A 22,580-nucleotide genomic window follows, 5' to 3' on the forward strand; every position below is an offset into this window, starting at 1 on the left:
TGTTATTGGCAGCTTCCATGACAAAGTATGATAGGTCTTTGTCCATAGCAACCCTTACCTCCCCGAAAATGACAGTGCTAATCAGGTCACCAGGATATCCCAAATCATAGAGAACCTATGCTGTGGTCAAATCATACCAGGCTCCAGAACACGGGTCTCTGCTCCACCATTTTATTGCCTTAAGCCCACTACTAGCAGAGAATCTGCAGGTCCTGGTGGATCTAAAATGCTGGGGGTCCCAACCTGAAATGTCATCAGTCCATTTACCTCCAAAGATGCTAAAGTGAACACAGACAGACATAGCAAGTTTCTCTGGACACAAAGTTACACAGAGTTGGAGATTTTGCGAAGTTACGGAAGACAGTGTTGCTCCGTAGACATGGCGACTGTTTTGCACATTTGCACTTGGTCTGCCAAGGCCTAGTGCATCTCCCGGTTGCTAACTAGTTTAACTCCCCTCCCCATTGTCATACTGACCTTTCTGACCTGGGCCTCCTCCAATTCCAGAGTGGACAAGCTAGATGCAGGAAAACATTTCCCAATGTTGGGCAATGCCAGAACCAGGGGCCAGTCTTAGAATAAAGGGGAGGTCATTTAAGACTGAGTGACGCCAGAAAAAACTTTTTCACCCAGAGAGTTGTGAACTTGTGGAATTCCCTGCCACAGAGGGCAGTGGAGGCCAAATCACTAGACGGATTTAAGAGACAGTTAGATAGAGCTCTAGGGGCCAGTGGAATCAAAGGATATGGGGAGAAGGCACGCACGGGTTATTGAATGGGGACGATCAGCCATGATCACAATGAATGGCCTTATCCTGCACCTATTTTCTGTAGTCTAGATGGTTGTGGGAGTCAGTGGGTTTGTATCTTTTCTTCTGTTGTTCAAGCTTGCTCAGGGCCTCATTATCAGTACACGTTACAATAACATTATATAGGTGTCTTACGTTTCATCGATTTCCTTTTCATCCATCGGGCTCGGTGAATCCATACAAAGCCCTGTGTAGAACAAGCATCAAAAAGCAGTCATTCCCTTTGTATTTACAGTGAGATGTTGGCCCAAGGACAATGGGCCTTTATTGCCAAGGTAAGACCCTACATTTTTAATAACTTTAATCAAACAAGATAGCACCAGAAACATGGTGACTGTTGTGTACCATTTTGATGATCTTTTGACATTAGAGATACAGCGCGGAAATAGCCGACCAGCGATCATCCTTCACTTGCATCATCTGAGTGTCAGGGGTTATGGTGAGAGGCAGGAGAATGGGGTTAGGCGGGAGAGATATATCAGCCTTGATTAAATGGCAGAGCACTTGATGGGCCAAATGGCCTAATTCTGCTCTATTACTTATGACCTTATGATCATCCTCACTCTAGGGTCAATTTACAATACCAAAGCCAATTAACCTACAAACGTCTTTGGAGTGTACAGCACCCGTAGTCAGGATTAAATCTGGGTCACTGGCACAATAGACAATAGGTGCAGGAGTAGGCCATTCTGCCCTTTGAGCCAGCACTGCCATTCAATGTGATCATGGCTGATCATCCCCAATCAGTACCCCTTTCCTGCCTTCTCCCCATATACCCTAACTACAATATCTTTAAGAGCCCTTTCTAGCTCTCTTGAAAGTATCCAGAGAACCGCCACGACCGCCCTCCGAGGCAGAGAATTCCACAGATTCACAACTGTGAGGAAAAAGTGTTTCCTCGTATCCATTCTAAATGGCTTACCCCTTATTCCTAAACTCCCGAACATTGGGAACATGTTTCCTGCCTCTAGCATGTCCAAACCCTTAATAATCTTATGTTTCAATAAGATCCTCTCTTAGCCTTCTAAACTCCAGAGTATAGAAGCCCAGCCGCTCCATTCTCTCAGCATATGACAGTCCCGCCAACCCAGGAATTAACCTTGTAAAACTACGCTGCACTCCCTGCACAGCAAGAATGTCCTTCCTCAAATTAGGGGACCAAAACTGCACACAATACTCCAGGTGTGGTCTCACGAGGGCCCTATACAACTGCTGAAGGACCTCTTTGCTCCTATACTCAACTCCTCTTGTTATAAAGGCCAACATGCCATTCCCTTTCTTCACTGCATTGTGAGGCAGCAACTCTACTGCGCCACTGTCAGTTATATTTCCACTCAAGCTTGAATGTGCACATAGCGCAATTTCTACAGATTTGGATGCAAAAGGGAATATCACTGTTTGTAGGTACATGTGACAATAAACGCACCATTGAACAATTGGCCCTCTGTCAGGTACGCATCAGTCATCTTGCTCAGACATTTTAGAAGCCTCCAAGGAAAATTACAACTCTGAAGAAGGGTCTTGACCAGAAACGTCACCTATTCCTTTTCTCCAGAGATGCTGCCTGACCCGCTGAGTTACTCCAGCTTTGTGTCTATCATAAATTTTCTCAGCTTCTTTGGCATGTTTGGCTGAGTTGCTAATGGATATTAATTCCCGTGGTGAATTAATAAAAGACAGACAAAAAGACAGAGTAACTCGGGTCAGGTAGCATCTCAGGAGAACAGGGCGGAAATCATCAGACCCATGTTCTCCAGGGATTCTGCCTGGCCCGCTGAGTTACTCCAGCTCTTTGGTAAACTAGCACCTGCAGTTCCTTGTTATTACAGTTTAATAAAAGCCTTGCCTTGAATACAAGCAAAGATCAAATGCCTCGACAATGCCAAAGATTTGGCCCCAAGGCACCTGTCTCAACCCAAAATCAGATTGCATCTTTACTGAATACCCTTTAAAATCTTGCCTTTTTGTGCAAGTATTAATCAGGCAAAACTATAAAATGACAGCGAAGTTACAGTAAAAAGAGGAAGTAAATTATTCAGGATAGTGCACACCATTGATTGCAGCTCATGCCCCATACTCCTGGGAACAAGTTAACAGCTGAAAATGCAACTCATAAGCTCCCTGTACATTCACCTGTGACCACAGCTGCTATCTCACCCTTTGGGGAAGTGGGGGGGAAGAAGGAGGAACAATAGCAGCTACAATAGAGAACTGCACCACAGAACCCACCTGCTCCAGCACACCCACAGCAACAAGGCAAGGCCACACTGCAATTTTACAATGCATCATTGTAAAATCCAGCTGCTTGCACATGCTGAGTGCACAGCACAATAACACAACTGTCAGCAGGATCTTTATGCTCCATTCAAGATACCACATGCTACTTAAATTTGTTCAATCCTTCTCTTAATGCCAGTCTGATTCTTTTGATCCTTGTAGTATCAAGTTTAGGAGTTTAGAGATAGTGTGGAAACAGGCCCTTCAGCCCACGCCGACTATCAATCACCCACACAAGGATTCTATGGCTCCTATACACTTGGAGCAATTTACAAACCCAATTTACCTACAAATCTATACATCTTCGGAATGTGGGAAGTAAGGAGGAAACCCAGTCATAGGGAGACAATGCAAACTCTGCAAAGAAGGCACCCGAGGTCAGGATCGAACCCAGGTCTCCTGCACTGTGAGGAACAACTATACTGCTATGCCACTCTTGAGTAAGATTGGGGATGCAACACACAATTTTCTGTTACGGTCTAACTGGAACCATGACAAATATTTAAATTAGAGCAATTACATGAATGCCTAATTTGGGTATTCAGAAGGCTGCAAATTAATGTTCCTAAGTGATAGGAGCAGAATTGGGCCATTCAGCCCATCGTTTACTCTGCCATTCAATCATTGCTGATCTATCTTTCCCTCTTAACCCCATTCTCCTGCCTTCTCCCCTAACCCCCGACACCCATACTAATCAGGAATCTATTTATCGCTACCTTAAAATTATCCATATGCCTCCACAGCCTTTTCCTTCCTGAACATCCTTTAATTCTGAGGCTATGACCTCTGGTGCTAGACTCTCTCATTCGTGAAAACATCCTCTCCACATCCATTCTATCCAAGCTTTATTAGTAACTATTCAATAAGTTTCAATGAGGTTTCCCCCCCCCCCATCCCATCCCATCCCATCCCATCCTTCTAAACTCCACCAAGTACAGGCCTAGTGCCATCAAATGCTCATCACATGTTAACCCACTCATTCCTGGGATCATTCTCATAACCTCCTCTGCACCCTCTTCAGCGCCAGCACATCCTTCCTTAGATGTGGGGCCCAAAATTCCAGTTGAAAGATAGAAACATAGAAATTAGGTGCAGGAGCAGGCCATTCGGCCCTTCGAGCCTGCACCGCCATTCAATATGATCATGGCTGATCATCCAACTCAGTATCCCGTACCTGCCTTCTCTCCATACCCTCTGATCCCCTTAGCCACAAGGGCCACATCTAACTCCCTCTTAAATATAGCCAATGAACTGGCCTCAACTACCCTCTGCGGCAGAGAGTTCCAGAGATTCACCACTCTCTGTGAAAAAAGTTCTTCTCATCTCGGTTTTAAAGAATTTCCCCCTTATCCTTAAGCTGTGACCCATTGTCCTATTCATTCAATTCATTTGATCCAGATTCTGATTAGTTTATACACAAGGGAGCAATTAAATTCCTAATTCACATGAAGCTCAACGTAAATAGTATATATAGAGCAATGATAAATAAATAGAAAGATCACCCTGCTATGGGTTGGATGTTGTTTAGCTGGAGAGTGCAAAGATTTACGAGAATGTTCAGGATTTGAGGGCCTAAGCTACAGGGAGAGGTAGGGCAAGTCAGAACATTATTCCTTGGTGCACAGGAAGATAGGGGTGATCTTACAGAGGTGTACAAGAACATAAGAGTAAATGCAGCGTATTTTACCCAGAATAGGGGAAGCAAGAAGCAGGGTGCAACAACATCACTGATGGATCTCCCAGTGGCATGTTACATTTTGCTGCATGGCTGTTGGGGCATTTAAATGAAAGACATTCTTCACCTCATCTCCTTTACCGTCACAGCCACACCAGGAAATGCAAACCTACAGCAGTTAGTGTCATCCAGTGAGGAAGAGGATGATCAGACTGAGCCTACCACAGCTCTGGGTTGGTTTGCGCAGTAGCATGCATACTTGTTTCCCTTTTGGCACTCTACAGGAAACCAAAATACCACCCAACTCTTTTTAACAGAAATATTGCTGATTGTTAAGTTTCTTTAGCAAATGAAAATCCCTGACAGTTAAGCACCTGCTCCAAACACAATTGATTTGACCTTGAAAGATAGCCTCCCAAACAGAAGACTAACAAACAGGACAGAATCTGAAAAAAGAATGATTGCATTTCCCTCACCTGTTCTTTGCTCTTTTTAACAAGACAAGCAACCTACAGCCATTTGCTCCAATAATTTACAGTAAACCCAAGGAATTGAACTAGAAACAAAGGATTATTCTGAACAATACCTCCCTCCTCACACCTACCTGCATCAGAATCAGAGGAGAGTGTCTTAATCAGTAGCGGGGTTCCACTTGGTTTGCGTTTTGGGGTATCACTATTGCTATTAAGGAAATACAAAACAGAAACATTTAAAGTAGCTTAATTTAGGATTAATAAAGAATAATAATTAGGAAGATAAATTATTCAGGCTCCTCAAATTATACTCCACTTTCATTTATAATTAAAATTACAACTGAAGACGTTTTTTTATTCATAGTCAGTATGGAAACAAGCCCATTGGCCCAACTTGCCCACACCAATCAATATGTCCCATCTACTAGTCCCACGCCTACATTACGCCCATATTCCTCTAAACCAGTCCTATCCATGCAGTTTATATTAAACATTTCAAGATACCAGCTTCCATTCAAACACATTAGTGCCTCTACAACAAACAGTGCGTTGATGTGGACTTTGCACAAACTGCAGGAAACATGACCCAAGCCTCAGACCTACACTCCAACCACCACCTCAAATTCTCAATAGACCCAACCCATTTCCCAGCAACTGGAATCAAAAGTGCCTCTGCATGTACGCATCAAAATTTCAACACATTGAAGATCAGTTAGAAAAATACTATTACCAAAGAAAGGCATTGTCTCCTTCCTCACCCCCCACCACGATTCTCCAACACACCCTTGCCCAGATCCCATGCCCTCAATGTATTGTCATTCTTCCCAATGCACTACAATCCTAATGCAGCCCTCCTCCCTCAATAGACCCATCTTAATCAACAGCCTCCCCAACAATCACCTCCATTCTCCAACACACCACCATGCATGCTCACAATCCGTCCCCTTGTTCCTGAAGCACCAGTCTGAACGCAAGCCACTTGTCTCTCAATAAACCTTTTTGCAAGAAAAGTGGCAACTTGTTGTATACTGCCTAGGTGGTCTGCTCGATGATTTTCCAAATTAAAGTCTGCTGTACCGAACGAAACAAAGAATTTCACTATATCCAAGTTTATCATTGAATTTGACTACATTCATACCCTCCCCTAAACAATCACTATTCCCCCACATCCCTTCAGCCAGACCTTTCCTCTTGCTCCCAATTCTAATGCAACCCTACCCCCTCACTGCCACACTCAGTCCAGTTTATAGTTTAGCTTATTATTGTCACATGTGCCGAGGTACAGTGAAAAGCTTTGTGTTGCGTGCTAACCAGTCTGCAAAGACAATTCATGATTATAATCGATCCACTCCTTTCTCCCAACAATCACATCCATTCTCCAACGCACCTTTGCCCAGAATTCATGTAATCCATGCAGTCACAACCTTTCCCCCTTATTCCCAATGCACCATGATTCTAATGCAACCCCCCTCCCCCTTGCCCCCTCTTAAGCAACACCCATCCCTGTCTCCCAACAATCATCTCAATTCTCTAACACACCTTTGCACTGGTCGCAACCCTGCCCAATGTACAACTGTATTGCAACCTTCCTTGCTATAAACCCCCTTATTCAACTCACTCCTGCACCTCAACAATCATCTCGATTCTCCAACACAGCTTTGTCCATACTCCATGCTGGGTCATAATCCTGCCCCAACCCTCCTAGCCCAATTAACCCCCATCTAATCAGTACCCACCCTCCCTCCCTGCAATGATCTCCATTCCCCAACACGCCTTTGCCCATACTTCATGCCATCCACGTATGGTCATAACCATATCCAATGCAATACAATCCTAGTGCAAGCCTCCTCCCTCAATTAACCTATTTTAAGCACCCCTTCTTACCGTCCCTCTCAACCCTTTACCCTCCTCACCCCCCAACTCTCCCCTTATCCTTTCTCCCATCTCTTACCCTCCCTCCAACCCCTTACCCTCTTCTACTACCCTCCCCCCAACCCATTACCCTCTCCTATCTCTTACCCTCCAACCCCTTTCTCCTCGCCTCTCACCCATCCCACAGAGTCCTCATTCCTCACCCTCTCAACCCCTTACCTTTCCTTCACCCTCCCTTTAACCGTTCATGCTGCTGGCCCTCCTACCCTTCACCCTCCTTTCACCCCTTCCTTACTCTCACCCTCCCTCCAACCTCTTCCCCTCCTCGTCTGCCCACCCCTTACCCTCCTCTCACCTTCCACACCCTCCTGTTACCTTCCTCGCACCCTCCACCCATCCCATACCCTCCCTCACAGACCTCCACCCACCTATCCATGGCCTTGCCCACTCCAATCTCTTACCCTCACCTCCTACCCCTTTACCCCCCCCGCCCCCTGCCCCTTGCTCTCCTCCTTCACCCCCCCCTCTACGTCTCCCCTCTACCTCACACCTTCCCCTCCATCGTACCCCCTCCTCCCCACTCACACTCCACCATCCCCCACTCCTCACCACCTTCACCCACCTCAAACCCTCCCCTCCCCTCCCCTTCACCTTTCATAGAAACATAGACAATGGGTGCAGGAGGAGGCCATTCGGCCCTTCGAGCCTGCACCGCCATTCAATGTGATCATGGCTGATCATCCAACTCTCCACCTTTCCCATCCAATAGTCAATATCAATCCACATTGCCAGAAGAGGGGATCCTTCTCCCCTCCACCTTCCCACACCTCACACCCTCCACATCTCCCACTCCTCCACCTTCCCCTCCCTTCTCCCTCTCACCCCCTCACCCTGTCCCACCCCTCTCTCACACCCATCACCTCACCTGCCCAGGCCCCGCAGGTTGACCATGTTGATGGCCAGGTTGGTGACGGGGCTGAGCACGGGCGCTTGGCGGGACGCGGCGAGGCCGATGGCGATGGCGTTGCCGATGCCGAGCGCGGCCCCGGGGAAGAGCGCTTTGCACGGCCTGGCTTTGTGCAGAGCGGCGAGGCTGCAGACGATGCCTCCTCCATCACCGCCGTGTGGCCTGGCGACCGTGTCCGTGTCCGTGTGTAGATCCGAGCCGCCGTGAGCGGGGTCTCCAACACCGACTCCCTCCTCCATGGCCGACGATGACGACGACGAAAAACAATCAAAACCCGGAATAAAACTCGGCCAAACAATAAAATGGCGGCGGTGGCGGAGTCGGGGAGAGATGGGGAATAAAAGGCGGCTCAGGCTTCAGCAGGGCCCGCGTTCGCTGACCACCACCACCACCACCACCCTGCTTGTCCGCGGCCCCCACGGCCTCCGCCGCCTCATCAAGCCGGGAGCGGGAGCACAAGCCGAGGCCGCCAGCGCCAGACGCCGCCTTTATTTCGAAAATCAACACCGCGCCCTGTCCCCTCCCCCTCCCTCCCCTCCCCACCGATCCACCAATCAGGACGCTGTTGCTACCCGGCCTACGTCACCCAACCTCCAATAGGATAAGTCCTTTCCGCAGCCCCCGCCCCCCTCCTCCACTCGACCAATCAGACTACGGTTGCTACCCGGCTGGTCACACACTCTCCAATAGAATGTGTCCTTTCATCCCGTTCTTGCCCCCCCCCACGCTCCCACCTCTCCACCAATGGCGGTGGCTCTTACAAAGCAAGCCCACCGGGTTATTCCATCGGGGGACAGAAAGGGGAGAGTGTGATCTTCAAAAGTGTTATAGCACCAAATAAAACCACCTGGTGTTTTAGTACCAAAATAAATATCTTCTTAGAAAATGTTATTTTTTATTGTTTTATCCCGTAGAAACATTTCCTGTTCAATTGTTCATTGGTTCAGGGTAAATGATATTAAGGAGACTCCCTGCGTTACGAGTGCGGTCGTTCCGTTCTGTGTCCCTTTTTTCCCGCGGGAAACAGCTGAGCGGGGATTTTAAACTGAGCCTCAGGAGTGAAATGTCACTTGGGATTGGGGTTAGTCTTGCAAACCTGCACACTCAAGAAGAGTGAGTCAAGAGTGTTTTATTGTCGAAGGCCCCAGATTAAATTCGTATTTGCAGCATCACAACAGAATATGTAAATAATAATGTTTACTTGTATAGCACTTTTCAACAAAACCAGTATTTGAACCAAAGTGCTTTACAGAGATTGATTAAATTAATTGAACACATCAAATGTCAATAAATCCATACAAAACAAAAAAGAGAAAAAGAAAAAAAGACACAGAACAGTACACTATAGAAATCAACATGAAACGTCTTCCCACAGCAGAATTCACTGAGGGAAGGCACTAAAAATATCCAGTTCTCCCCCCTCATAGTCCACCCGAGGTCGGGGTCTATATGTGGCCTCCTCAGCCAACTCGATGTACTCAGGCCCTCTGCCGCGAAGCTGGATCATCGGCGTCGGGTGAACATTCTTCAGCGGCCTGGACTGAAGCGGCCGCTTCCTCCCTGAAGACTGCAATGTCCAAAGTTCTCAGGCCGCGCTGGCCGGACCTCTGACACTGGCGAACTCGGACACCAGGCCCCGCGGTGTTGAAATCCAGTGCCGCCCGCCCGCGGCAGGACGCTCTGCAGCCGCAGCTCAGCGATGTTGCAGTCGGCGTTCCCAGTGCTCCTGAGCTTACCGGAAGGCGACCCGGTAAGGCATCGCCCGCTCCGTGTTGGTGTTGGTGTCCCAGCATCTGCACCACCGGTGAAGCTGTAGTCCCGGCAGGAAATCGTCGCTCCAGCGCTGCTCCAGCTCGATGGTAGGCCACACAGAGAGGACGAAGAAGCGGTTCGGAAGAAAACCGCATCTCCGACCAGGTAGGACTGGGATTAAAACAGTTTCCCCCTTCCCTCCCCCCCACCCACCACATAAAAGAAGACTTCCAATGAACAATTTTCACGGACAGGACTAAAAATAAAAATAAAAAAGGGAGAAAGGACGGACTGCAGGAGGAGCAGCCATACACAACGGCGCATCATCCCCGCAGTCCGCCATCTTAAAGACGCTGTATAAATATACTACGCTGTACAAGTAAGTAATTAAGTAAGTTTATAGGCCAAGTATTCATATACAAGGAATTTGCCTTGGTGCTCCGCCCACAAGTAACAACATGACATACAGTGACAGTTACGAATGACTCAGAAAACACTAAACATTAATAATAATAAAACATTAATGATAAAATACCATTGATCAAGCATGTGAACCAACAAAATACCGGATCAAAGGGAGGCTACAGATTTTTGGCTGTTGAGTAGAGCAACTACTCGTGGATAAAAACTGTTTTTATGTCTGGCTGTGGCAGTTTTAACAATCCGGAGTCGCCTTCCAGAGGGAAGTGATTCAAAGAGTTTGTGGCCAGGGTGAGAGGGGTCAGAGATGATCTCGCCCGCTCGCTTCCTGGCTCTTGCAGTGTAGTTCATCAATGGAGGGAAGGTTACAGCCAATAATCTTCTCTGCTGATCGGACCATTTGCTGCAGCCTCCAAGTGTCGCGCTTGGTGGCTGAGCCAAACCAGACCATGATGGAGAAGGTGAGAACAGACTCTACGATGGCCGTGTAGAATTGGACCATCATTGCCTGTGGTAGATTGTGCTTCCTCAGCTGCCTTAGGAAGTACATCCTCTGTTGTACCTTTTTGACTGTGGAGTCGATGGTAGCCCCCCACTTAAGGTCCTTGGAGATGATGGTTCCCAGGAACTTAAAAGACTCCACAGATGTGACCGTGCTGTTGTTGATGGTGAGTGGCTGAGGGGAGGGGAAACTCTCCTAAAGTCTACAATCAATTCCACAACAAAACAATATAATAAACAAGAAAAACGTTCAGTGTGTGTGTGTGTATATATATAAATACATATATTGTAGAAGTTAGACACAAAAAAAGCTGGATTAACACAGCGGGACAGGCAGCATCTCTGGAGAGAAGAAATGGATGACTTTTCCGGTCAAGACCTGACCTTCAGACTGGTTAGAGATAAGGGAAACGAGAGATATAGGCAATGATGTAGAGATAAAGAACAATGAATGAAAGATATGCAAAACAATAACGATGTTAAAGGAAACAGGCTGGGCGAGATCAAAAGTAGATTGGGCGATCATCGTCTGATGTGTGTGTATATACTGTATATACAAACACCCACACAGACATACAGTGCCCTCCATAATGTTTGGGACAAAGATCCATCATTTATTTATTTGCCTCTGTACTCCGCAATTTGAGATTTGTAATAGATAAAAATCACAAGTGGTTAAAGTGCACATTGTCAGATTTTGATAAAGGCCATTTTTATACACTTTGGTTTCACCATGTAGAAATTACAGCAGTGTTTATTCATGATCCCCCCATTTCAGGGCACCATAATGTTTGGGACACAGCAATGTCATGTAAATGAAAGTAGTCATATTGAGAATTTTGTTGCATATCCTTTGCATGCAATGACTGCTTGAAGTTTGCGATTCATGGACATCACCAGTTGCTGGGTGTCTTTGGTGTTGCTCTGCCAGGCCTGTAATGCAGCCATCTTTAGCTTATACTTGTTTTGGGGGCTAGTCCCCTTCAGTTTTCTTTCGTAAATGGCATGCTCAATTGGTTTCAGGTCAGGTGATTAATTTGGCCACTCGAGAATTTTGGAGCTTTGAAAAACTCCTTTGTTGCTTTAGCAGTATGTTTGGGGTCATTGCCTTGCTGTAGAATGAACTGCCGGCCAATGAGTATTGAGGTATTTGTTTGAACTTAAACAGATACACTTCAGAATTCATGATGCTACTACCATCAGCAGTGGTATCATCAATGAAGATAAGTGAGCCAGTTCCTTCAGCAGCCATACATGCCCAGGCCATAACACCCAATCAGTGTTCCACAGATGAAGTGGTATGCTTTGGATCTTGGGCAGTTCCTTCTCTCCTCTAGACTTTGCTCTTGCCATCACTCTGATATGTTAATCTTCGTCCTATCTGTCCACAAGACCTTTTTTCCAGAACTGTGGTTGCTTTTTTAAGTACATCTTGGCAAACTATCTGAAGAAGGGTTTTGGCCCGAAACGTCGCCTATTTTCTTCGCTCCATAGATGCTGCTGCACCCGCTGAGTTTCTCCAGCAATTTTGTGTACCTGTAACCTGACCATCCTATTTTTGTGGCTAACCAGTGGTGTGCATCTTGCAGTGTAGCCTCTGTATTTCTGTTCATGAAGTCTTCTACGGTTAGTGGTCATTGATAAACCCACACCTGACTCCTGTAGAGTGTTTCTGATCTGCCGGACAGGTGTTTGGGGATTTTTCTTTATTATAAAGATAATTCTTCTTTCATCAGCTGCGGAGGTCTTCCTTGACCTGCCAGTCCGTTTGCGATTAGTAAGCTCACCAATGCTCTTTCTTCTTAATAATGTTCCAAACAGTTGATTTTGGTAAGCCTAAGGTTAGGGTGATGTCTCAAATAGTTTTATTCTTGTTTCACTGCACCCTCTCCTTCCCATTCACCACTTCACACTTACTTAAGGCAAGACTCCAGTATGAAAAGACTGGAATATTTCCCACCCCAACCAACACTTCACACCCACTGGTACACAAAAAAGCTGGAGAAACTTAACACCCACTCACAGCCTGACCTCAGTCTGCAAAGACTGTGCCTTTCTTCACCCACCCCCCTCCAATCACCACTTCACACGCAACCACCCACACCCTCTGTGCTGCACAACATAACTTATCTAATATCAACAATAAAAATAGAGGAGGTGGAGAGGCTTTTCAGAGGACAAAAGAGCCGGAAATCTCCAGGACCTGACAATGTTTCCCTCAATACTCATAAGATCTGTGCCAAACAGCTGGCACCTGTCTATACAGACATTTTTAACCAGTCCCTGCAAACATGTACTGTTCCAGCCTGCTTCAAAGTCTCCACTATTGTCCCTGTACCCAAAAAGGCAAGGATTACTTGTCTTAATGACTACAGGCCTGTCGCACTGACCTCTGTAGTCATGAAGACACTCGAAAGGCTTGTGCTGGCCAAGCTGAAAAATATCACAAACTCCCTGCTAGACCCTCTGCAGTTTGCATATCGGGCCAATAGATCTGTGGATGATGCAGTCAACCTGGGCCTGCACTTCATTCTACAGCACCTAGACCGCCACGGGACCTATGCGAGGATCCTGTTTGTTGATTTTAGCTCTGCATTCAACACCATTGTGCCAGAGCTACTACACTCCAAACTTTCCGAGTTGACTGTGCCTGAACCCCTCTGTCAGTGGATCACCAACTTTCTGACAGACAGGTAGCAGCATGTGAGGCTCGGAAAGCACATCTCGGACCTGCAAACACTCAGCATAGGAGCACCGCAAGGCTCCATACTCTCTCCTCTCCTCTACTCTCTCTACATCAACGACTGCACCTCCACAGACACCTGTCAAGCTTCTCAAGTTTGCGGACGACACAACCCTGATTGGACTGATCCAGGATGGGGAGGAATCTGCCTGCAGACAGGAAGTGTCACAGCTGGCTTCCTGGTGCCGTAGCAACAACCTAGAGCTCAATGCTCTTAAGACAGTGGAATTGATTGTAGACTTTAGGAGAGCTCCCCCTCCCTCTCCCACCCCCCATCAACAACCCCACTCACCATCAACATCACCACAGTGTGGAATCTTTTAAGTTCCTGGGAACCATCATCTCCAAGGACCTTAAGTGGGGGGCTACCATCGACTCCACAGTCAAAAAGGCACAACAGAGGATGTACTTCCTACGGCAGCTGAGGAAGCACAATCTGCCACAGGCAATGATGGTCCAATTCTACACGGCCATCGTAGAGTCTGTTCTCACCTTCTCCATCATGGTCTGGTTTGGCTCAGCCACCAAGCACGACACCTGGAGGCTGCAGCGAATCGTCCGATCAGCAGAGAAGGTTGTTGGCTGCAACCTTCCCTCCATTGATGAACTGTACACTGCAAGGGCCAGGAAGCGAGTGGGCAAGATCATCTCTGACCCCTCTCACCCTGGCCACAAACTATTTGAATCACTTCCCTCTGGAAGGCGACTCCGGACTGTCAAAGCTGCCACAGCCAGACATAAAAACAGTTTTAATCCACGAGTAGTTGCTCTACTCAACAGCCAAAAATCTGTAGCGTCCCTTTGATCTGGTAGTTTGTTGGTTCACATGCTTGATCAATAGTGTTTTATCATTAATGTTTTATTATTATTAATGTTTAGTGTTTTCCGAGTCATTCGTAACTGTATGTCATGTTGTTACTTGAGGGTGGAGCAACAAGGTATGTGAATACTTGGCCAATAAACTTACTTACTTACCTTCTCAGTCTCATAATGGCTTATTCGACTTTCATTGGCACAACTTTGGTCCTCGTGTTGATAAACAGCAATAAAAGTTTCCAAAAGTGATGGAAAGTCTGGAGGAAGGACTAGGTGCTGAGAGCTCTCTTATACCTGCATTAAGGAGGCATTTAAACACACCTGCAGCAATTACAAATGCCTTTGAAACCATGTGTCCCAAACATTATGGTGCCCTGAAATGAATATGAATAAACACTGCTATAATTACTACATTGTGAAACCTAAATGTATAAAAATGGCCTTTAATAAAATCTGACAATGTGCACTTTCACCACATGTGATTTTTTTCTATTACAAATCTCAAATTGTGGAGTACAGAGGCAAATAAATAAATGATGGGTCTTTGTCCCAAAAATTATGGAGGGCACTGTATATCAGCAGGACAGGCAGCACCTCTGGATGGAAGGAATGGTTGACGTTTTGAGTCAAGACCCTTCTTCAGATTCTATACACGTACACACACATGCATACAGATAAAAACAAACAAAAAATAATAGTGCAAAAAGACAAAACCAATTGCCCCAAGTCTATGTAATCCGGAGCCTATTTGCAGTGGTTAATAGCCTGATGGCTGAAGGGAAGAATCTGTTCCTGAACCTTGACGTTAAAGTTTTTAGGCTCCTGTACCTTCTTCCCGATGGCAGGGGTGAAATGAGTGTGTGGCCAGGGTGTCAAGTCAAGTCAAGTCAAGTTTATTCGTCACATACACATACGAGATGTGCAGTGAAATGTGCGGGTCTCTGATGATGCCGGCTGCCTTTTTGAGGCAGCGACTCCTGTAAATCCCTTCGATGGTGGGGAGGTCTGAACCCTTGATGGACTGGGCAGTGTTCACCACTTTTTGCATTCTTTAGCAAGAGACGTGCGTTTAAAGATTCTCTACGCACCAAAAGGACATTTGATTTTCACATGTGTATTATTATTTGGAGGAGCGAGGACAAGATGGAGCAAGGGGGGGTTGATAAAATGCCCACACTTATATTAATTAATTATGTTAACCAGCAAACACCCCCCCCCCCCCCTCTATTAGCAGCATCAATGAGAACTGAAGGACTTGACACAATAGGGCTTGACAGCCTAGTGAACAGTGAGCCTCAACTCATTCACAAGCCAAAATCCCATCCCCTCCCCCCACTACCAGCTCCTGACAGCTTATGTACCTGACTGTTCTGAAAGCAGACAGCAATGTGACAAAGCCACATCTTTCTCGAATCAAAGAGAGAAAAAAAATCCTCTAATTAAGTTGCAGTTTTATAATTAACAAATCTAAAAAAATAGGCATTTCCTTCCACTTTGAAGTGGGAATCTACCATTAGCTATAGACAGACACAAAATGTTGGAGTAACTCAGGGTCTGGTGAAGGGTCACCTATTCCTTTTTCCCAGAAATGCAGCCTGTCCCACTGAGTTATTCCAGTATTATGTGTCTATCTTCGGTGTAAACCAACATCTACAATTCCTTCTTACGCCACCATTAGCGATTACTTTTAAATCTGTTAAGATTTTGAAACTGCAGTAATGTTTTCTGCTAAATTTAAGACAATGCCTGGTGTAATAGACAATAGCCAATAGGTGCAGGAGGAGGCCATTCGGCCCTTCGAGCCAGCACCGCCATTCAATGTGATCATGGCTGATCATCCCTAATCAGTACCCCATTCCTGCCTTCTCCCCATATCCCCTGACTCCGCAATTTTTAAGAGCCCTATCTAGCTCTCTCTTGAAAGCATCCAGAGAACCGGCCTCCACCGCCCTCTGAGGCTGAGAATACAGGGTAATATAGTAATAATATTTTACGTTCAACTTACTTTATTGCATTTGAAGCTTTTTAAGCTTTCACTTTCGACTGTTGCGCAGTCTCTTACTTCTGAATCCAAGGGTTCTTGGTTCAAATTCCAATCAGAGTTAGGAGTACAAAAATCCAGGCTGACACTTCAGTGCAGGAAGGAACTGCAGATGCTGGTTTACACCGAAGATAGACACAAAATGCTGGATTAACTCTGCGGGACAGACAGCATCTCCGGAGAGAAGGAATGGGTGACTTTTTGGGTCGAGACCCTTCTTCAGACATTTTAGTGCAGACCTAGGGAGCAGAGCTGTGTTCGAGCTGCTGTCTACTAGATGAGATGTTAAAATATCGCACCAATTATTTTCTCAAGTGGACAAGAGAAAACCAAGGACACTTTTTTCAAAGTTTATCGTTTGAACTGTTTTTCTAAGGATTATTTCTAATTGTTAAGAATGATTAATGTAAAAAAAAACATAAAAATCATAGAAAGACACAAAGTGCTGGAGATAGTTAGTGGGTCAGGCACTTTTGGTCTTCCTCAGAGAAGCTGCCTGCTCTGCTGAGTTACTCCAGCACTTGGTGTCTTTTTTCGAAAACTAGCACCTGCAGTTCCTTGTGTCTACATAGAAATTATAGAATCGGCAGCAAACAACAGGCTAAATGTGATGCCAAAGTATACCAATCCCCTTTGCCTGTATGGGGCCTGTATCCCTCTATGCCTTTTCCTATCTAAATACCTTTCCAAATGCTTTAGTTTAGTTTAGTTTAGTTTATGATCATGATTATGGTGCCAGGATCAGAGAATGTTGCCAGGAGTAGAGGGTGTGAGATATAGGGAGAGATTGAGTAGGCTGGGTCGCTAATCCATGGAGCATAGGAGGATGAGGGGAGATTTTATCGAGGTGTACAAAATCATGAGAGGAATAGATCGGGTAGATGCACAGAGTCTTTTACCCAGAGTAGGGGAATCGAGGACCAGAGGACATAGGTTCAAGATGAAGGAAAAAGATTCAATAGGAATCCGAGGCGTAACCTTTTTACACAAAGGGTGGTGGGTGTATGGAACAATCTGCCAGAGGAGGTAGTTGAGGCTGGGACTATCCCATCGTTTAAGGAACAGTTGGACAGGCACATGGATAGGACAGGTTTGGAGGGTTATGGACCAAGCGCAGGCAAGTGGGACTAGTGTAGCTGGGACATAGTTGGCCAGTGTGGGTAAGTTGAGGAAAAGGGCCTGTTTCCACACTGTATCACTCTATGATTCTATGACTCTATGTGTACCGAAGTACAATGAAAAACTTTTTGTTGCATGCTAACCAGTCAGCCGAAAGACTATACAAGATTACAATCAAACTGCCCACAGTGTACAGATACAGGATAAAAGGAATAATAGACTCACTAGCCTTTGGTTTCCACACTCATCCATACTGCCCTTTCAAATAAGGGGATGATATTAGCTCTCCTCCAGCCATCTGATACCTCACCCGTGGCTTACAAAGATAAAGAAAATCTCCATCAGAACCCCAGTTATCTTACTTCCTTCCATAATACCATGAGGCATAGGAGCAGAATTAGGCCATTTGGCCCATCAAGTCTACTTCGCCATCCAATCAAGGCTGATCTATTTTTCCCTCTCTCAACCCCATTCACCTGCCTTCTCCCCATTACCTCTGATGGCCTTACTAAACAAAAACCTATCAATCACCGGTTTTCTCCCCATTACCTCTGATGGCCTTACTAAACAAAACACAAAACCTATCAATCACCGGTTTTAATTGTCATAAAACGCTTGATCTATCTCCCATCGGCTAAATGAATTCCCACAGACACCACCTTCTGGGAAAAAACTGTCCCTGAATCTGCAATGCCTCTTATCTTGGCCTGATTCTAGGTTCGTCCTTGAATTGGGGTGAGAAATCCTCCAGGCCATTGATTTAACCTCCATAACTTGCGTGGGTTTTTCTCCAGCTGTCTGCAATGAATTCCACAGAGTGTTACACCACCTTGCTGGGGCTAAAGAAATTCCTCCTCTTCCCCATTCTAAAGGTCGAACCTTTTATTCTGAGGCTGTGCCCTCTTGTCCTCACTCTGAAAACTACATTACTGAAAACATCCTCTCCACATCCACTCAAACTATTTTAGTTTAGTTTAGTTTAGTTTAGTATTGTCATGTGTACCGAGGTACAGTGAAACGCTTTTTGTCGTGTGCTATCCAGTCAACGGAAAAACTATGCATGATCACCATCAAGCCATCCACAGTGTACAGATACATGATAAAGGGAATAATGTTTAGTGCAAGGTAAATCCCTGCATAGTCCGATTAAACGATAGTCTGAAGATCTCCAACGTGGTAGGTAGTAGCTCAGCACTGCTCTCTAGTTGTTGATAGAATGGTTCAGTTGCCTGTTAACAGCTGGGAAGAAACTGTCCCTGAATCTGCAGGTATGCGTTTTCAAACTTACTTACCTCTTGCCTGATGGGAGAGGGGAGAAGAGGGAGTGAGGTTCGTCCTTGAATTGGGGTGAGACTCATCCTTAATTCATGACCTGTCTGTACGGAGTTTATACGTTCTCCCCATGACTTGCGTGGGTTTTCTCCGGGAGCTCGGGTTTCTTCCCGCACTCCAAAAACGCACAGGCTTGTAGGCTAATTGGCTTGGTATAATTGTAAAACTGTTCCGAGTGTGTGTAGGAGAGTGTTAGTGTGCGGGGATCGCTGGGCGGTGCGGACTTTGTGGGCCTAAGGGCCTGTTTCCGTGGCTGTATCTCTGACCCGGGATCGTTGGAGCGAGTGGAGGAGGGTCAGGGCTGTGAGTATATAAATCGAGCGCGGGGCTTGCTTTCACAGAGGCTCGGGATCGTTGGAGAGCAGTGGAGGAGGGTCAGGGCTTACAGAAATCTGTAACGTTCCACACTCCATAGGGAGGGTTCTGGTGGAAGCCGCTGATTGGTGGAAGCAGACTAGAGGAAGCAGCTGATTGGGTGCAACCTCAGGTTAGCATTTCTGCTTTCTGGTTAAAGGTACAGTGCTTTAGTAAAGGTACAGTGGGTTAAGGTACAGTGGGTTAAAGGTACAGTGCTTTAGTAAAGGTACAGTGGGTTAAAGGTGCAGTGCTTTAGTAAAGGTACAGTGAGCCAAGGGTACAGTGGGCTAAAGGTACAGTGGTTTAGTAAAGGTACAGTGAGCCAAGGGTACAGTGAGCTAAGGGTACAGTGTTTTTGGTTTATTTAATAAAGGTGCAGTTTAAAGATCAAGAGGGAGCAGCTGTTGTGAGTCAGATACCTGCTGATTTCTCCCAGCAGTTTCTATTGTATTATACTTGTATCAGATCCAGGGAAAGGCAGGAGAATGACAGCCAGAGCAGTGTACTGTTCGGGATGTCAGATGTGGGAGGTCATGGTGTCGGATGGCCCTCCAGACATCCACATCTGCACCAGGTGCAGCGAGATGGGGCTCCTAAGGGACCGTATTAGGATCCTGGAGCAGCAGCTCGATGACCTCTGTCTGATCAGGGAGAGTGAGGAGATCATAGAGGGGAGTTATAGGGAGGTGGTCACTCCAAAACCACAGTGGAGAGACATGTGGGTCACGCTAAGGAAGGGCAAGGGGCAGAGGCAGGGACGAGTGAGTACTCCAATGTCGGTACACCTTGGAAATAAGTACTCCTGTTTGAGTACGGATGGGGGTGACAGCCTACCCGGGGGTAGTGACAGCGGATGGGCCTCCAGCACAGAGACCGGCCCTGTTGCTCCTGAAGGTAGGGAAAAAAACAAAAAGAAGAGGGCAATAGTAATTGGGGACTCTATTGTTAGGGGATCGGATAGGCGATTCTGTGGACGCAGTCGGGAGACCAGGATGGTGGTCTGCCTCCCTGGTGCCAAGGTCTCGGACGTGTCTCAAGATATCCTGAAATCAGAGGGAGAGGAGCCTGAGGTCGTGGTACATATAGGTACCAATGACATAGGTAAAAAAAGGGAAGGATTTAGGGAGTTGGGAGGAGAGTTAAGAAAAAGGACCAAAAAGGTAACAATCTCAGGATTACTGACGCGACAGTGAGAGTAGGAATGGAGCGAGGTGGAGGATAAATGCGTGGCTGAAAGACTGGTGCAGAGGGCAGGGATTCAAGTTTCTGGACCATTGGGACTTCTTTTGGGGAAGGTGGGACCTGTACAGAAAGGATGGGTTGCACTTGAACCCGAGGGGGACCAATATCCTAGCGGGGAAATTTGCAAAGGCTACTGGGGAGACTTTAAACTAGAATGGTTGGGGCGAGGGACTCAAATAGAGAAAGCTAGTAGACAGAATGGGTGGCAGGAAGCAGAAAAGGGAAGCACTTGGGCACAAGAGGAGAAAGAAAAAAAAGGAAATAAACAGAGAATAAGAGGCGGGGGGTTTCTTAAATGTGCATATTTTAATGCTAGGAGCATTGTAAGAAAGGTGGATGAGCTTAGAGTCTGGATAGACACCTGGAAGTATGATGTTGTGGCGATCAGTGAAACATGGTTGCAGGAGGGCTGTGATTGGAAACTAAATATTCCAGGATTTCGTTGCTTCAGGTGTGATAGAATTGGAGGGGCAAGAGGTGGAGGTGTTGCATTACTAGTCAGGGAAGATATTACAGCAGTGCTTTGGCAGGATAGATTGGAAGGCTCATCTAGGGAGACTATTTGGGTGGAACTGAGAAGTGGGAAAGGGGTAGCAACACTTATAGGGGTGTATTATAGACCGCCAAATGGGGATCGAGAATTGGAAGAGCAAATATGTAAGGAGATTGCAGATATTAGTAGTAAGCACAAAGTAGTGATTGTGGGAGATTTCAACTTTCCACACATAGACTGGGAAACACATTCGGTAAATGGGCTGGATGGTTTGGAGTTTGTAAAATGTGTGCAGGATAGTTTTTTGCAGCAATACATAGAGGTACCTACTAGAGGAGGGGCAGTGTTGGACCTCCTGTTAGGAAATGAGACGGGACAGGTGGCGGAGGTATGCGTTGGGGAGCACTTCGGGTCCAGTGATCACAATACCATTAGTTTCAATATAATTATGGAGAGGGTCAGAACTGGACCTAGGGTTGAGATTTTTGATTGGAGAAAGGCTAACTTTGATGAGATGCGAAATGATTTAAAAGTAGTGAACTGGGACATTTTGTTTTATGGGAAGGATGTAGAAGAGAAATGGAGGACATTTAAAGGGGAAATTTTAAGAGTACAGAATCTTTATGTTCCTGTTCGGTTGAAAGGAAACAGTAAAAATTGGAAAGAGCCCTGGTTTTCAAGGGAAATTGGACATCTTGTTCGGAAAAAGAGGGAGATCTACAATAATTATAGGCAGCATGAATTAAATGAGGTGCTTGAGGAGTATAAGGAATGTAAAAAGAATCTTAAGAAAGAAATTAGAAAAGCTAAAAGAAGACATGAGGTTGCTTTGGCAAGTAAGGTGAAAGTAAATCCAAAGGGTTTCTACAGCTATATTAATAGCAAAAGGATAACAAGGGATAAAATTGGTCCATTGGAGAGACAGAGTGGACAGCTATCTGCAGAGCCAAAAGAGATGGGGGAGATATTGAACAATTTATTTTCTTTGGTATTCACCAAGGAGAAGAATATTGAATTATGTGAGGTAAGGGAAACTAGTAGAGTAGCTATGGATACTATGAGTTTCAAAGTAAAAGAAGTACTGACACTTTTGAAAAATATAAAAGTGGATAAGTCTCCAGGTCCTGACAGGATATTCCCTAGGACATTGAGGGAAGTTAGTGTAGAAATAGCAGGGGCTATGACAGAAATATTTCAAATGTCATTAGAAACGGGAATAATCCCCGAGGGTTGGCGTACTGCGCATGTTGTTCCATTGTTTAAAAAGGGTTCTAAGAGTAAACCTAGCAATTATAGGCCTGTTAGTTTGACTTCAGTAGTGGGCAAATTAATGGAAAAGATACTTAGAGATAATATATATAAGCATCTGGATAAACAGGGTCTGATTAGGAACAGTCAGCATGGATTTGTGCCTGGAAGGTCATGTTTGACTAATCTTCTTGAATTTTTTGAAGAGGTTACTAGGGAAATTGACGAGGGTAAAGCAGTGGATGTTGTCTATATGGACTTTAGTAAGGCCTTTGACAAGGTTCCTCATGGAAGGTTGGTTAAGAAGGTTCAACTGTTGGGTATAAATGCAGGAGTAGCAAGATGGATTCAACAGTGGCTGAATGGGAGAAGCCAGAGGGTAATGGTGGATGGCTGTTTGTCGGGTTGGAGGCAGGTGACAAGTGGGGTGCCTCAGGAATCGGT

General features: G+C 45.8%; 1 protein-coding gene across 2 annotated transcripts in view; it reads right to left on the minus strand.

Annotated features, from left to right (window-relative positions):
- cdc25b (cell division cycle 25B) overlaps positions 1-8,568 on the minus strand; it is a 36,552-nt gene extending 27,984 nt beyond the window's left edge. The window contains exons 1-3 of one of the 2 annotated variants that reach the window (XM_055643705.1): positions 8,031-8,568; positions 5,365-5,441; positions 944-995 (exon numbers count right to left, since the gene is read on the minus strand). In XM_055643705.1, coding sequence (XP_055499680.1) covers positions 944-995; positions 5,365-5,441; positions 8,031-8,311 — 410 coding nt within the window. In that variant the 5' untranslated portion in view covers positions 8,312-8,568. The remainder of the gene's footprint in view (positions 1-943; positions 996-5,364; positions 5,442-8,030) is intronic. The other variant, XM_055643627.1, reaches the window with a different exon arrangement.
- Between the last annotated feature and the right edge of the window lie 14,012 nt (positions 8,569-22,580).

This window comes from Leucoraja erinacea, chromosome 1, assembly GCF_028641065.1.
Source record: "Leucoraja erinacea ecotype New England chromosome 1, Leri_hhj_1, whole genome shotgun sequence".
NCBI lineage: Eukaryota > Metazoa > Chordata > Chondrichthyes > Rajiformes > Rajidae > Leucoraja > Leucoraja erinaceus.